General features: G+C 39.8%; 1 protein-coding gene across 2 annotated transcripts in view; it reads left to right on the top strand.

Annotated features, from left to right (window-relative positions):
- Nucleotides 1-15,464, top strand: part of DNAH8 (dynein axonemal heavy chain 8) — a 295,649-nt gene that overhangs the window by 157,480 nt on the left and 122,705 nt on the right. For both annotated transcript variants that reach the window (XM_058554442.1, XM_058554441.1), the window contains 5 exons: nucleotides 2,919-3,028; nucleotides 6,974-7,137; nucleotides 8,477-8,669; nucleotides 10,090-10,212; nucleotides 11,782-11,912. In XM_058554442.1, coding sequence (XP_058410425.1) covers nucleotides 2,919-3,028; nucleotides 6,974-7,137; nucleotides 8,477-8,669; nucleotides 10,090-10,212; nucleotides 11,782-11,912 — 721 coding nt within the window. The remainder of the gene's footprint in view (nucleotides 1-2,918; nucleotides 3,029-6,973; nucleotides 7,138-8,476; nucleotides 8,670-10,089; nucleotides 10,213-11,781; nucleotides 11,913-15,464) is intronic.

Raw genomic sequence — 15,464 nt, 5'->3', positions numbered from 1 at the left:
TTAAGAGATAAAAAAGCTCTGTCTGAATTAGGGGTTAGATATCTGAAATGGAGAGCTAAGTATCAGAAAAGAGGGACTAAATACTAAGAATACTCATGTTTATAGCCTATTCCAAGACTCAGGAATGTTTAGAAATAGCCTTGTTGAAGGTCAGCTGTGGAAGTTAGTGAAACTTTGTGTTTTGGTTTTCTTGACATGGTTAATCAGAGAAATTTGGGCTAATGAATGATGAACAGTATAATATATGAGGTCAAATGTAGCACTTTGATATGTTAATAAAAATGGAATTTTTGGCACCATATTTAGGCTCACATAAACTGTACCATCAAAAATTATATACATGAAGACATACAAGTGAAACTGACCCGTGCATATACGGACATTAATTATTTGACATAGCAAGCACTGTAGATCAGAAGGGAAGGGGCAGACTTTCAATAGGTAGTACTGGGATATTAAGTAATTTTTATGGGAAAAATCACTGAAATAGGAGCCCTATCTCACACTAAACATAAAATCAATACATATGGATTAAAGACCTAAATATAGAAGGCAAAGCTATAAAACGTTTGTAGGAAAATATGTAGATGACCACTGGGTAGGAAACACCTTCTTAAATGAGACTCAGAAAACACAAACCATAAAGGTGATGAAATGATAAATTTAATTAGATTAAAATTAAGAACTTCTGTTCATCTAAAAAGCAACATTAAAAGAGTGAAAAGATAAGCCCCAAATTGTAAGAAAAAAATTTGAACACATATAACAAAACAAAAGAGTATTCTAAATATTTAAAGAAATCCTATGACTCAATCAGAGAAAAGCAAACAATCTAATGTGAAAATGGGCAAAAACCAGGCATTTTAAGAAGAGGAAACCAAATGACCAATAAACAAATGTAAAGATGATAAACATTAGTATTCAGGGAAATGCAAATTTAAAACACCAAGGAATACCATTGTATACCCACTGGATTTGCAAAAATGAAAAATTCTGACAAAACCAGGCATTGGTCAGAATGTGAAGCCACCGGGACTCTCATACCCTGCTGGTGAGAGTGTAAACTGCTACAAGCCCTTTATTACTGGGAAAGTAGAACATGCGCACACCCACAGCAGTTCCACTTCTAGGTATGTACCAATTTACCATTTTTTTCCTTTGTGGTTTGAGCTTTCTGAGTCTCATTTAAGAAGACCTTTCCCATCCAGAGGTCATACAGATACTGTCCCATATTTTCTTCCAAACATTGTATAATTTTGCCTTCATATTTAAGTCCTTAATCCATCTGTAGTTGATTTTGCACATGTGCACCAGAAGACTTTCACGAGAATGTTCATAGAACAGTGTTCATGATAGCAAAAGCCTTGAAATACCCAATTATTTATTGGCAGTAAAATTGAATAAATAGATTGTGGCACAGGCACACAGTGTAATGCTGTGCAGCAGTGAATATGAGCGAACACAGCTACAAGCTTCACCGTGAGTGAAGCCCAGAAATATAATGTTGAGCGAAAGAAGCAACTCATAGAAGAATATATCACACGATTCCATTAAATTAAATTAAAAAAATTAAAGTTAAAAAAAAAGATGGAAGTTTAAAACCATAAGTGGCAAAGCTGTAAAGAAAAGTGAGTTACTGATTCTCAGCAAGTCAGAGTAGTGGCTACCTCTGGAGGAGGGAAGGGGTTATGGGTAGGGTTGGACAGGCGGGACTTCTAACGTCCTGGGGCAATGTTGCACTTCTCAGTCTAGTGGTCTGGACATGAGTGCTTGCTTATTTGTTAAACTATTTTTATACTCTTCCATATGATTAATATTTTAAATTAAATATGGAAACAAACAAACCAGAAATGGAGGTTCAGAGAAGTGAAATAACTGCCCAATCAAGGCCAGTTATTTAGTGCATGGCAGAGGTGTGGTGCTAATCCTGTTTTCTGGTTCCAGGTCCTGTGCTCCTTATATAACACATTTGTCCCACAGGGAGTTGGAGATCCAGAATCACAGGATTTCAGGAAGCAAAAGGGCCTTACAGCCACCTAGCACAACCAACCATGACTTTGGGGGATGATTTCATGTTCCCTCAAGGCTACTCTTCTTCGGTCTGTGTGACTGAAGCGCAGTTTCTTTAGCTGCTCCACCCTTCATAAACCTGCTCTGCATCTCTGAGCAGATATTCATATTCACATTCCTCTGAAAATTCCGTGCTCAGAACGGAACATAGTACTCAACATATAGTCTCACTGGAGCAAAGTGGAGTAAATCTATTTTTGCAGTCTAAAACCAAAAACATATTAAAACTTTAAGACTGGTCTGTAAACCTACAACCCAGTCCTTCCTGAGGGTGATTATGTCAGGCTGTCACTGTGCTGGGTGTTTCCTAGGAACCATTACATGACCAGCCCAGGCCAGAGTGTTGACTGACTGCAGGTCAGGAGATGTGGGTCCTGATTCCAATTCTATCAGCAGCTGATCTATTACCTGTCTGGGCCTGGTCTCCGGGTCTGTAAGATGAGGAAGTAGTCTCTAAGTTCTTTTCCAGCTCTCATATGCTTCAGGGTGAGTGCTGTTTTATAGGCTCTGGAGCCAGGCTACCTGGGTTCAAATCTCAGATTCGCCTACCCACAAGCTGTGTGACCTTGGGCAAGTTGCTAAACTCATATTAAAATGGGAATAATAATAATAGTATCTGCCTCTGAATCTTTCTCATAGGATGTTGGGAGGGTTAAATGAGTTAATACACATAAAATGCTTATCACTGTGTACTAAGCTTTGCAGGACCCACTGCTGACTTCCAGTCTTGGCTGATTCCTAAGAGAAATTCTTAATGTCACATAATCAGTCTTGTAATAATGTATTCACAGGGATAAATGTACCTTATAATCTTTTAGTAAGCTTGTACCTTCAATCTTGTTTTTCAGGAATTATTGGCTGTGGATACTTTGATCCTTGCAGAAAGTTCAAACCTGAAATATGTGAGATGATTGCGAATTTAGTTTCAGCGGGCAGAGTGCTGTGGCAGTGGACTAAGGTACAGAATTATCTGTTGTCAATAATAAAAAGAAAAGTCAACTATTATTCAGCCTAGTTCTCACCTCGTGGCTCGTGAAGTTATCATCACATCATTTGTGGTAGTGTTTTTTTGGAAAAGACAAATTAGGTGCTCAAATAGATTTATGACACCTTTTCCTTCCAGGGAGCAAATATTCTGACTGAATGATGCTTTCCATATGTATGAGATATTACTATAAACCAGACACGACATCCAAGATAAAGCAGAATTTTGCTGAAATGAGAACACTGCTTTCCCACTTGTTACTCTGATTTGTATGTCTGTCTCCCCCCAACCAAACCATGTAAGACGCTCAGATGTTTACTGACTGAGTGAATACACGATTTCTAGATATTCTTAGCTAACCAAGACTTAAAATCTAATTTGTGTGTTTCTCTGAGGTGGAGCGTGAGTTAGTGAATGGATGGAAGTGTACACAACAAAACAGGCTAGATTTTAATACACAGCTGAGTGCCCTAAGAAAAGCTCAGTAGACCCAGATGGCTCAAGGCAAACTCATGAAAAGGCAATTAAGCATGGGTCTGAGATTAAAAAAAAAAAAAAAAGGTTGATATATTTGCCAAAAAATGGCAAAGGAGATAAGGATTAGTTGTCATACTTCACTATACGTTCATTAGGCCAATACACACATCTGGGCAGAAGTTGTGTCCTAGGGAAATCCAGAGTGTGCCAGCCTTTCAGATTCCTGGGTGGACTGGGGGAATTCTAGATACAGAATTATCAGAAGAGGAATTGGGTGTTTCTTATGAAATGCTCTTCCGTGAAACCTCCTATAGTGATCAGTGCCTTTTATGGGCCTGCTTCTTGCCAACAAGGGTCTTTGCACACGCTGTTCTGCCTCTCTTAAAGAAACTCCAAAATGAATGGCAAGGTCTGAGTGTCTGAGATGATTTTCTGTGGTAATATCCTTCTGTTTTCCAGTGGGGCTATTGTTCAATTTAAGGTGCTTATATACGTATTTGTATAGCGTTGGCCTTCCTGGTGTCTTTCCGGCAAAGCTTCTTTTGTTATAGGAATACTTACTGGCTTCACTTCCTCACCTTTCTTTACCTCTTTACCCCATTTTGCACAAGCTTTTGTTTCCACTGCTCTCATCAAGGTCACCGAGGGCCTCAGTCTTGCCAAGTCCAAAGGTTGATTTCTTCTTCCTCTTACATGTCTCTTTAGCTGCATTTGACAAGTGGTCCCTCTGAACACTTTTTCACTTGGTTTCAGAGGGGCCACATGCTCTTGGTTTTCTTCCTACGTCACTGGCTGCCTTTTTTAAATCCCCCTTCTTCTTCCCCTCCTCTAAATACTGGAGTGCACCTTATCTCGATGCCGAGACCTCTTCTCTATCTCCATTCTTTATCCAGGTAGTCTCCTCCAGCTTCAAGGCTTTAAACACATCTCTGTGCTTATGACTTCAAAATCAACACCTCCATCCCAGGCCTCTCCGCTTGGCTCCAGACTTATTTCTAACTGCTTAGGAGACATCACCGTTTTGATGTCTAATAGCCATCTCAAAGTTAACATGTCCAAATGGAACTCTTAATTGCCCTTAAATATGATCCTCCTTCAGACTTTTGCATCTTATTTAACAGCAACACCAATTATTCTCCTTCTCAGGCTGGGTGCCATCCTTGATTTATCTCTCTCCTCCCCTACATCCAATCCATCAGCAAGTCTCAGTAACTGTGCTTTCAAAATATACCCCAAAGCTGAGCACTGATGGCCATCTCACTGTGACCGCCCTGATAGGTGCTTCCATCATCTGCCCTCTGGACCATGCAGCGACTTCCTAACCAACCTCCCTGCCCTCCTAGAGTCTGCTCTTTACACAGTCCTAAAGTGCTTTTTACAAAAGTAAATCCGAGATCATTACTCCTTCTTAAGACCACCAGTAGACTCCCTGTTACGCTTACAGTGAAACGCATCGCCTTGCTCCGGTCTGTGAAACTCAACCTGAGCTGGCCCCGGCTTGCCTCTCTTCCCGTCCATCTCTCTGCTCCAGCTGTGCTGCCCTTCTCAATCCTCCTTGAACACCTCAAGTTTTTCATGCCCCTGGGCCATGGTACTTCATTTGACTCATTCTCATCATTCATACCTTCAGAGAGGCTTTCTCAGATCATTTTCTTTAAAATAACCGTCCATGGCCCCATCCCAGGCATTATCTGTCTCCTGATCCTACTTTATTTCTTCTAACCATAATTGTTATCATTATTATTTGTCTGTTTGTTTATCAATATCTTTGTTTCCTATTTATTGTCAGGCTCCCCCACTAGAACGGAAGCTTCCCAAGGGCAGCAGATTTAGCTGTGCTATTTACCGTGGTTTCTTCTTAAGGGCAGTGGGAGGTGCTCAGAAATAGTCACTGAAAAGTGAGGGAATCTTCCTCCTCGCCCCTCTCCCAAATACGCAGCTTCTTTGTATCTTTTCTTCAGATCTCCCGTCTTCACAAAGCACTCTTTTAATCCACTCGTGGTTTGTATATCACTTCACCTTTATATTAGTTTACATAGCTTGAAAGCACGAGCAGGTGAGGAAAGAAAGAACTTGAGAAAAATTGAACGGAAATATTAGAAGAGAAAGAAAGAAGCAAGTTAATAAATGAGAAGAAGAGAGAAAGAAAGGAATTCATGTAATTCTCTTTAATGATTGCTTCAGTGGCCAATGGCTGCCATCATAGCTGCAGTCTTTTACAGCAAAGAATAAAAAAGCCATATTCACATAGTCTTACCCCTTATTTTGCATATTTGTAATATAAGTGTGTGTTTTACATTTTGGTGAATAGAATAAACACTTTGGCTTGGAATGGAACTAGGCAAAGAGGGGAAATTGAAGGGTGATTGATAAAATAACACTTCTCTTCTTTCTATCTTCCCTTGCTACCTGCTGTTTTAACTTGCACTTTGAATTAGGCTGTAAAAATTACTCTGTAAACCCAATAGGGTACTTTTTCAATATAGAAAGGGCATATTCCATGAATAGGTACTAAAGCAAGCATTTGCTTTCCTGAAATAATCATATGGAGAGCTTGCTTTGTGTCTCCAGAATTATTATTGTTTTCACTTTAAAATGATGCTAAGATAGTTACAATCTTTCTACGTGGCCAGCAATGCTTCCCACACCTGGTACACCTCACATTTATTCTTTAACTGGTATCTCTCTGTATAAGAATGTGTTATTGTTATATCTTTGCCTGTTTGGATTCTAGAAGTTGGTAGAAATAGTAAGTAAATTAGTGTTCAGAAAAACAAACAAAACCCGGAAAAACCACCCTGTACTTACAACTGCATGTCAGACTTGACTGCCAATTTATTATGGATATACAGATATACGAGAGCATATTGACTGAGTCTGAATCCCCACGGTGAAATCTACATTATGACTTACAAATATATTTGCAGAAATTCAAACACATTAAGGACCTTAATCAAGCAATCTGTAGAAGATAGTCATTACTGACTTTAGAAGTGAACATTCATTGGTCTTAACTACTGGACAACAACTCACTTTCAGGTTTTTGTTATGACATATTTCCCCCATATACACACTAATAAGGTTAATAATGATTAGGAATACTTATTCCATGACTCACATAGTTCTTGAGAACTCAGGGGAAAGTGACTTACTCGAAGCCAACTAATGAACGGTAGAGCAGACGTTAGAATCTGCATCTAGTGCATTATTCTTGAATCCATCCTATGCAAGGACTTATGGTCTTTTAAATTCTATGTTGGTTTATTTATGATGTATTTTTTCTGTCAGTGCTGTGAGAAACATGTAAACTTAATCTTGGTTTATTTACTCAGCCTATTTTGTCTAAAATAGGATTTGTGAAATAAAATAGTTTTAAAGCAGCTCTACTTTCAGTTTTATCTGTAAAGCGAATTGAAATCATCACACTTTTTTCATCTCTAGGTCAAGATGCTACCAACTCCTTCTAAATTTCATTACATTTTCAATCTTCGAGATCTTTCCAGAATTTGGCAAGGAATGTTAACCATAAAAGCTGAGGAGTGTAATTCAATGTTGGTTCTCCTGTCACTTTTCAAACACGAGTGCAACAGAGTAATTGCAGACAGGTATGTATTACAGCGTTTTGAATGTACTGTATAAGAAATTTACACTACTAGATTAATTCCTGCATTATCTACTCAGATAAGTAGAATAAGAAGTGTTGCCTTAATTTGCTCTGGGCCTTGTGAAACATTGATGTCACTTCCCATCTGCTAATCACTTTAAAAAAATGCTCTGCTAATTTGCTTGAGTATTATTTCAACAGGACATCCTTTTAAATCACCTCATTATCAGAGAGTTGATAACATTCAGAGGCAAATTGTAGTTATGCATATTTTCTAAAAACTGTGAGCTCTGTGTAGGTTTTGCATGGGGAAATCCAGTCTATAAGCCCAGTCGTCTCTCTGAGACTCAGTTTCCTCCTCTATAAAATATGGATGGTAATGCCAGTCTTACAAAGTTGTAAAGGGCCTACCATGGTGTCTCACACATTGGTGGTACTCGTCAAATGTTAGTCTGCCTACTTCCTCTCTTCCTCCTCTGACACTGTAAGTCTGAAAAGGACCTTCATGATCTGTGTGCCCGCAAACCCAGAAAGAGAATGCTCACCCACTACTGATCATCACTTCTGCATTCCTATTGCAAGTTTTAGGGACCTTTGACCTCACCTAAGTGACTCATCTGTATCGTTAAAGAAAAAAAATTATTCATGACACTTGTTAAAATGTTAAGGCACAGACTTTCCTCAGGACTGCGGTGATAGGTATAGGGGCCACTGCAATGGGGTTTGCGTTAGGGAAGAGGAATTGGGCTCAACTCCAAACACAACAAGGAAAAAGTGGGAATTTATAGCCAAGGAACAGGATAGGGGAGGTTGGTGGATGGAAAATTACTAAGAGGAAAGTCAGGGGTAAGGGAGAGTTCTGGCTAAACTGACGTAATGGAGTTCTTGCTGAAAGCAGGCCAGGGGGATCAGACGTTACCTGTGGGATAGCGGGGAATGAGGAATTTGGTCAGATATCAAGGGTGATCAGATATGGGGAGGGGGTGATTCTGACTAAACCAATGTGACAAAATTCTTGCTAAAATTGGGTGATGTGAAGAAGGACACAGAAGTCCAAAAGTCATGGCCTAGATGGGAAGAGCATTCAAAGAAGCCTGACTTAAGTTTGGTCAAGGAGAGACTCTTTGTCAGTCTTTTCTACAGATAATACTATCAGTGTTATGCTCTCTTGGGTGGAGTTACGTCCTTCTTATCAGAAGGCAGAACGTATTGTTTCCCTGTTCTGAGGTGGCGGAGGAGCAGGCTGGGGGCTGAGAGGAGGTGGAGGAAGGTTGAAACCATGTTCAGTTAGGAAAGATGACTTCATATTTTGCATTTTTACTACTGTATTTTTATTTTAGATTTATAACTCCTGAAGACGAGCAGTGGTTTAATGCGCATCTTGTTCGTGCAGTTGAAGAAAATATTGGCTCAGATGTGGCGTCATCTATTCTTCCTGAGCCATACTTTGTAGATTTTCTCCGTGAGATGCCTGAACCAACTGGTGAAGAACCTGAAGACACTGCCTTTGAAGTCCCCAAAGTCTATGAATTGGTGCTTATTTTCATCGTTAGAGTTTTTTGGCTCACTCACGTAACTAGATATTTCTCCCCGTGCTAGAGTCCCACCGTGGTATTGCCGTAACTTCTACGTTAGTTATTTGTCGTGATTCGTGTCATCATACACCAAGTAAAATATTTCTTTCAGTGAAATTTATCATCAATCCCATTAAAGTCAGGTATAAGACAAGTATGTCTACAGTTGTCACTCATTTAATATTTCTTTGCAAGTTCTAGGCACTGCAACAAAATGACACAAAGAAAATAGATCTAATGAGGAGATAGGAAAAAACAAAAATATCATTATTTGCAGATGATGTGATTATCTTACTATAATCCAAGAGAACTTAAAATCCGTTTTAACTAGTAAGAGTTCAGTACGATAACCAAGTATGATATAAATATAAAACTCAACAACTATGCTCTATACCAGAGGCAAATTTCAGTCGATGGGCCGAACCCAGCCTATCACCTGGTTTTTGTTAGATTTGTGAGCTAAGAAGGGTTTTTACATTTTTAAATGGGTAGAAAAAAAATCAAAAGAAGAACAATATTGTGTAACATGTGAAAATTATATGGAATTCAAATTTCAGTGTCCATAAGTGAAGTTGTATTGTAACACCCCTGCCCATTCCTTTATAGATTGTCTGTGGCTGCTTTTGCACCACAACTGCAGTGTTGAATAGTTGTGACAGAGACCAAATGAGCCACAAAGCCTAAAATATTTACTTTCTTGCCCTTTACAGAAAAAGCTTGCCAACTCTTGCCAACAATCATAAGATAGAAAATATACCAGGAAAGTATTTCATTCGGCAGTAAGAAATAGATAAAATATCTAGGAATAAACATGATAAAACTTTACTTGATTAAATAGCAACACGTCATTCTTCCTAAATTAATGTATAGGTTTAATGAAGTTTGAAACAAGAGGATTTTTTTAAACAGGGTCACACAACAAAGTAATTCTGAAGTACACATAGATCAAAGAATTAAATGGGGAGAAACAATTTGCAAAACAAATATGCGAGTGTTTCCTTCAGAACAATTTGACTACGTAAACAATGTCAAACTTCTGTATATTGTTTAAAATCCATAAACGATATTAAAAAGCAAATAAAACTGAGAAAAATATTTGTTGTGTTCCAACATTAATTACCATGGGTAGGAGCTGGTGCCAGGGTCCTTGAAGGGAAAGGTCAGAAATGGTTTCAGATTGGAAACCAACTAATGCAGTTTGGTTTCAGGCCTCTGAAAATGGAAATAACTAAAAGTAGACTAATCCGTGATAAATCTTAGGAAATCCATTAGGTTTTTAAAACAATTTTTTAGAATTACTTTTGAGTGTCTTTACAATTGTGATTTTTATAAATATTTGGATCTTAAATATTATTTTTCTCTCTCTCTCCCCTCCGTAGGTCCCATCCTTTGACTTTCTGTCTGAAAAACTCCAGTTTTACCAAAGACAGTTTAATGAAATCATTAGAGGAACATCTCTTGATCTGGTGTTTTTTAAAGATGCGATGACTCATCTTATTAAGGTTCTAACTATTGACTATTTACTGATATAAATCGATTGTGTAAAAGTTTAGTAAATTTCACAGATAAACTTTATGAGAGAATAAATATGTATTTTCAGGCAGTGTATAGAAGAGTGACCATAGGTTGGGTCAGTTCACTGTCTTAGAAAACAAAGGCTTAATCAGAAACTCCTTATTTGAATCTATCTACCTGACAGCAGATGTTTTTCAAGGGCAAATTGATGGTTTTTATGTTCAGAGCTTTTGACACACTGAGTCTCAGTTTTACCTTCCTAGAAAGTAAGTTGGAGAACACTGAGGAAGAAATAGTCCCTCCTCAAATTATATTTTGATATGATAGGAATCCTGTTCCCCCTGGAGGAAAAGTTGATGCTTTAAAAAACGTCAGTTTCATGATTGGCTTACAGATCATGGGCAAACTGATGGGGAAGGGGTGGGCTGGGTATACAGGACTGGTGAAAAAATAGAAACCAGTTGGAGGCAGCACCCAAAAGGAGCATAGTTTGATCCAAGTCTAAAAGGCTGCAGAAAGGAGTTATTTATATAATTTGTGGATCAAAAAGGAATTTCTCCAGAAAGTCAAAACATGGAGTAGGGAGGTTTAATAAAGAGCAGGCTGTTAGTTCTCTATTTATCATAAAGTTGTCTTCTGGCAAACTTGGTGAATTTCCAAATGTTCTAGGGCTGTTCCACATTCATCCATTCAGCAAGTAATTATTGAGCACCCACTGTGACAAGGTCTTGGGGGCCTGGGACTCTGTTCTAGGTGCAAAACCACAGAAATGGTTAATATATTAAAAATATAATGATAGAATTAATACATATCAAGGTGTTGTTACTGATCTGCCACCTGTAAAACTTGCGTTAAAAAAAATTCTTTTTAGTAGTGATAATGAATTTAGTGATCCATCTAGACTTTCTCCCTAATGAGTGACATTAATGTAAAAGACAACTTTTTGGTCATGTCTTGAACCGGCCTGCATAAAATTTGGACCGCAATTCCAGCCTTATCCTCGCTGAGGAAATCAACCATATAGAAAAGCAACGCAAAACTAAAAGCTGTGTCTCTGATTTTTTTTCCTCCAAAGCCTTCCTGCCCCCATTGTGAGTAGAATTTGGGTACTTTTAAAAAATTTTCATTGGCAGAGATATGCTAGAGGTAGTATTTGCTGTAGAGCTGGGTGTCTACATACTTCAGTGTGTTAGGCTGATGGATAATATGCAAACGATTCTAAACTCCTTTCTGCAGGTTGGGAAGAGCAGTTCCACCATCCACTGAGTCTAAAAATAATAAAATTACACACACATACAGGATAGTTTGAAATAGGAAATAGGAAAGCCAATTTGTACTCTTTTTGAGTAAATGATGATATAAATGTAAACAGGCAAGGAAAGAATTTGAATCAAATAAATCAACCTGAAACTTTAATTTTTAAAATTCTGGGATACACTGTTAGAGAGTCTAATGTAGTCTAGAAGCATATGGTCAAACCTTGGACCCATTTAGTGCAAGAAAATGTAAACAGTTGAATCCTATTTTCGAATAAATACTGTTTTATTTCAAAACAGATTTCACGAATAATTCGAACATCTTGTGGAAATGCATTGCTGGTGGGTGTTGGTGGTTCAGGAAAACAAAGCCTTTCGAGATTGGCCTCTTTTATAGCTGGATATCAAATATTCCAGATAACATTAACCAGGTAAGATAAAAGAAAACACGACAATACGTTTTTCTATAGGTAATTTCTTTGGAGTAAAATGTTTACTTAAAAAAAAACACAACTTGGTATATTTATTTTTTAAGTAAACTATTCATTGAAGTGTAACATATATAAGGAAATGTACACAAATCATGGCCGTCACAAAGTAGGTACACCTATTTGGCTAGCCCACACATGAAGAAAACCCCAGAGAGGAAGGGAGGAGTCAAGGTGACGGCGTAGGCAGACTCGGAACTCACCTCCTCCCGTGGACACAGCCAATTTACAACTACTCGTGGAAAAATTACCCCTGAGACAGAACTGAAAACTGGATGAGAGGAACTCCTGCAACAACGGACAATCCTAACTGAGGTGGAAGAGGCAGAGACTCCCTTCTGGAGAGGAAAAACGCCGCCTTCACAAGGCGCCAGCTTCACGGCCGCCGGGAGCAGCGCACAGGTCCGCAGCCTCCCTGGAGACGCGGGGCCCTGAGCCGGGGAGCGCCCCCACTGCGGGCATATTGTGGACCCAGCACAATCGAGACCAGCGGCATAATATCTGACTGTGCCTGCTACTAAAACACTGGGGAGCACCCCCAGAAAACCCGGTTCACAAAGAAACTAAAACTGGCTCTTAAAGGGCCCGCGCGCAAACTCACCCGTTTCAGGAAGCACCCTAAAATCACCAGAAAGAAAGGTGTACAGTGCTTTGGTGACAAGAGACTCACCTAATAGGCCCTGAGTGCATCTCGGTGAGGGGTGAGACCTCTCCAGGGACTGGGACATTGGCGGCGGCCATTGTTGTGGCCTGGTGTGGGCGTGCTGACACAGACACCATTGGAGTTCTCCCTGAGGCCAGCTAGCCCAGGGTCTGCCCCACCCGCTGGAGCACCGATTTAATCCAGCTCAGCCAGGGCAGGCAGCCCACCCTAGAGACTGGCCCCACCCAACAACAAGCCCTCAGGCAACGTGTGGGCCTGCATAGATTGGTGACTGGATTCTCTGCAGCCTGGCAACTGAGCCGACTTGAGCGGGGCAGGGTGTGCACAAGGAGCGGGTGGAGAGTGTGGGGCGGTGGCAGAGTGTGTGGGGCTCCCGCCGTGGAGAGACTGGGTCCGCTTGGGGAGGTCGGGGCACTCACACGGGGCAGGACTGTGTTGACTGTGTGTGTGGACCTGTGGGCGGCAGGGCTTCTCAGCCGCAGAAGACTTGTACTTCTCAAAGACCCACATAGGAGGTTTGCTCCACCTTCCAAAACCTGAAACGATTGGGTGCTCCTGTGCCTGAGGCCAGCCCCACCCAGCTGCAATCCTCAGAGAGCTGACAAGAGACCTAATAGGCTAGAGGCTTACAGCAATTGTGAGGCCCTGAGCCTAACAACCTGCCATGGTGGGGGCCTACTCACTTAAAAGAAATACTGCAACACAAATGTGGTATTAGAACTTGCAGCCAACTGTGCTGGGGATCCCCACACATGATAAAGAGACTGAAGGGCCCACAACAACTCCAAGCAGCTGAGCATTACAACAGCTGGCCAGGAGCATAACTCAGCCTCCCTGGGTGCCTACAGGGAGAGCAAACAGGCCACAGCAGAAGGATACACGTAGCCCACATAGGGGTCACCCCAGGAACATTGAGAACTGAGGGAAGCACACTGGAAGCCTCCTAAGCCATCACTTACATAAGGTCACCTATCCAAGAGCAGGAGACGTAGCTGACCTACCTAATACGTAGACACAAGCACAGGGAAAGAGGCAAAATGAGGAGGCAAAAGAATACATTCCAAGTAAGGGAACAGGACAAAACCCCAGAAAAGGAAGTAAGTGAAACAGAAATGAGCAACCTACCTGACAGAGAGTTCAAACTAAGAGTGTTAAGGATGCTCACTGATCTGGGGATAAGAATAGATGAACTCAGTGAGAATGTCAACAAAGAAATGGAAGATATAAAAAAGAACCAATCAGAAATGAAGAATACAATACAGGAAATGAAAAATTCATTAGAGGGACTCAAAAGCAGAGTAGAGGATACAGAAGAACGGATCTGCGAGCTGGACGAAAGACTAGAAGAAATTACCCGAGGTGAACATGTCCAGAATTAAAGATAAAGAGAGAATACTAAAAGCCGCAAGAGAATGTCAAGTTACGTACAAAGGAAACCCCATAAGGCTATCAGCTGACTTCTCTGCAGAAACCTCACAGGCTAGAAGAGAATGGCACAATATATTTAAAGTGCTAAAAGGAAAAAACTTACAGCCAAGAATACTCTACCCAGCAAGGTGATCATTCAAAATGGAAGGAGAGATCAAAATTTTCCCAGATAAGCAAAAATTAAAGGAGTTTGTCACCAAGAAACCAGTGCTACAAGAAATGTTAAAGGGACTGATTTAAGGGGAAAAGAAAAGACCACAAATAGGAAAAATTATCTATTTCCATGATTAGAACGTAATGGATACAAATGCACAACAAAGAGGTTAGATATGATATCAAAAACATGAGGGAGGAGGGGAGTTAAAGAGTAGAGCTTTCAGACAGAGGTCAAACTAAAGGGACCATCAATTCTGTATAGAAGAAGAAAGGAACAGAGAAGGACTACTAAAACACTGAGAAAAAAAAAAAAGTTAAAAAATGGCAGTAAGTACATACTTATCAATAGCTACTTTAAATGTCAATGGACTAAATGCTCCAATTAAAAGGCATAGGGTGGCTGACTGGATAAAAAAACAAGACCCATATATATGCTGCATACAAGAGACACACTTCAGACCTAAAGACACTCACAAACTGAAAGTGAAGGGATGGAAAAAGATACTCCACGCAAATGGCAGTGAAAAGAAAGCTGGGGTAGCGGTACTCATCTCAGACAAAATAGACGTTAAAACAAAAACTGTAAAAAGAGACAAAGAAGGGCATTACATAATGATCAAGGGAACAATCCAACAAGAGGATATAACACTTGTAAATATCTACGCACCCAATGTAGGTGCACCTAAATATATAAAGCAATTATTAACAGACATAAAAACAGAAATAGACAGTAACACAATAATAGTAGGGGACTTTAACACTCCACTTACACCAACGGATAGATCATCCAAACAGAAGATCAATAAGGAAACCTTGGCCTTAAACGACACACTACAACAGATGGACCTAGTAGATATATGCAGAGCATTCCATCCAAAAACCGAAGAATACACGTTCTTTTCAAAGGCACATGGAACATTCTCCAGGATTGATCACATATTAGGCCACAAAACAAGTCTCCATAAATTTAAGAAGATTGAAATAATACCAAGCATCTTTTCTGACCACAACGGTATGAAACTAGAAATCAACTATAGGAAGAAAATCAGAAAAGCCACAAATACGTGGAGATTAAACAAAATGCTACTGAACAACGACTGGGTCAACGAAGAAATCAAAGAAGAAATCAAAAACTACCTGGAGACAAATGAAAATGAAAATACGACGTGCCAGAATTTATGGGATACAGCAAAAGCAGTTCTAAGAGGGAAGTTTATAGCGATACAGGCCTATCTCAACAAACAAGA

The sequence above is a fragment of the Diceros bicornis genome, chromosome 14 (assembly GCF_020826845.1).
Source record: "Diceros bicornis minor isolate mBicDic1 chromosome 14, mDicBic1.mat.cur, whole genome shotgun sequence".
NCBI lineage: Eukaryota > Metazoa > Chordata > Mammalia > Perissodactyla > Rhinocerotidae > Diceros > Diceros bicornis.
Note: the sequence above shows the minus strand (reverse complement) of the source record. Positions and strands in the feature narration are given on the sequence as shown.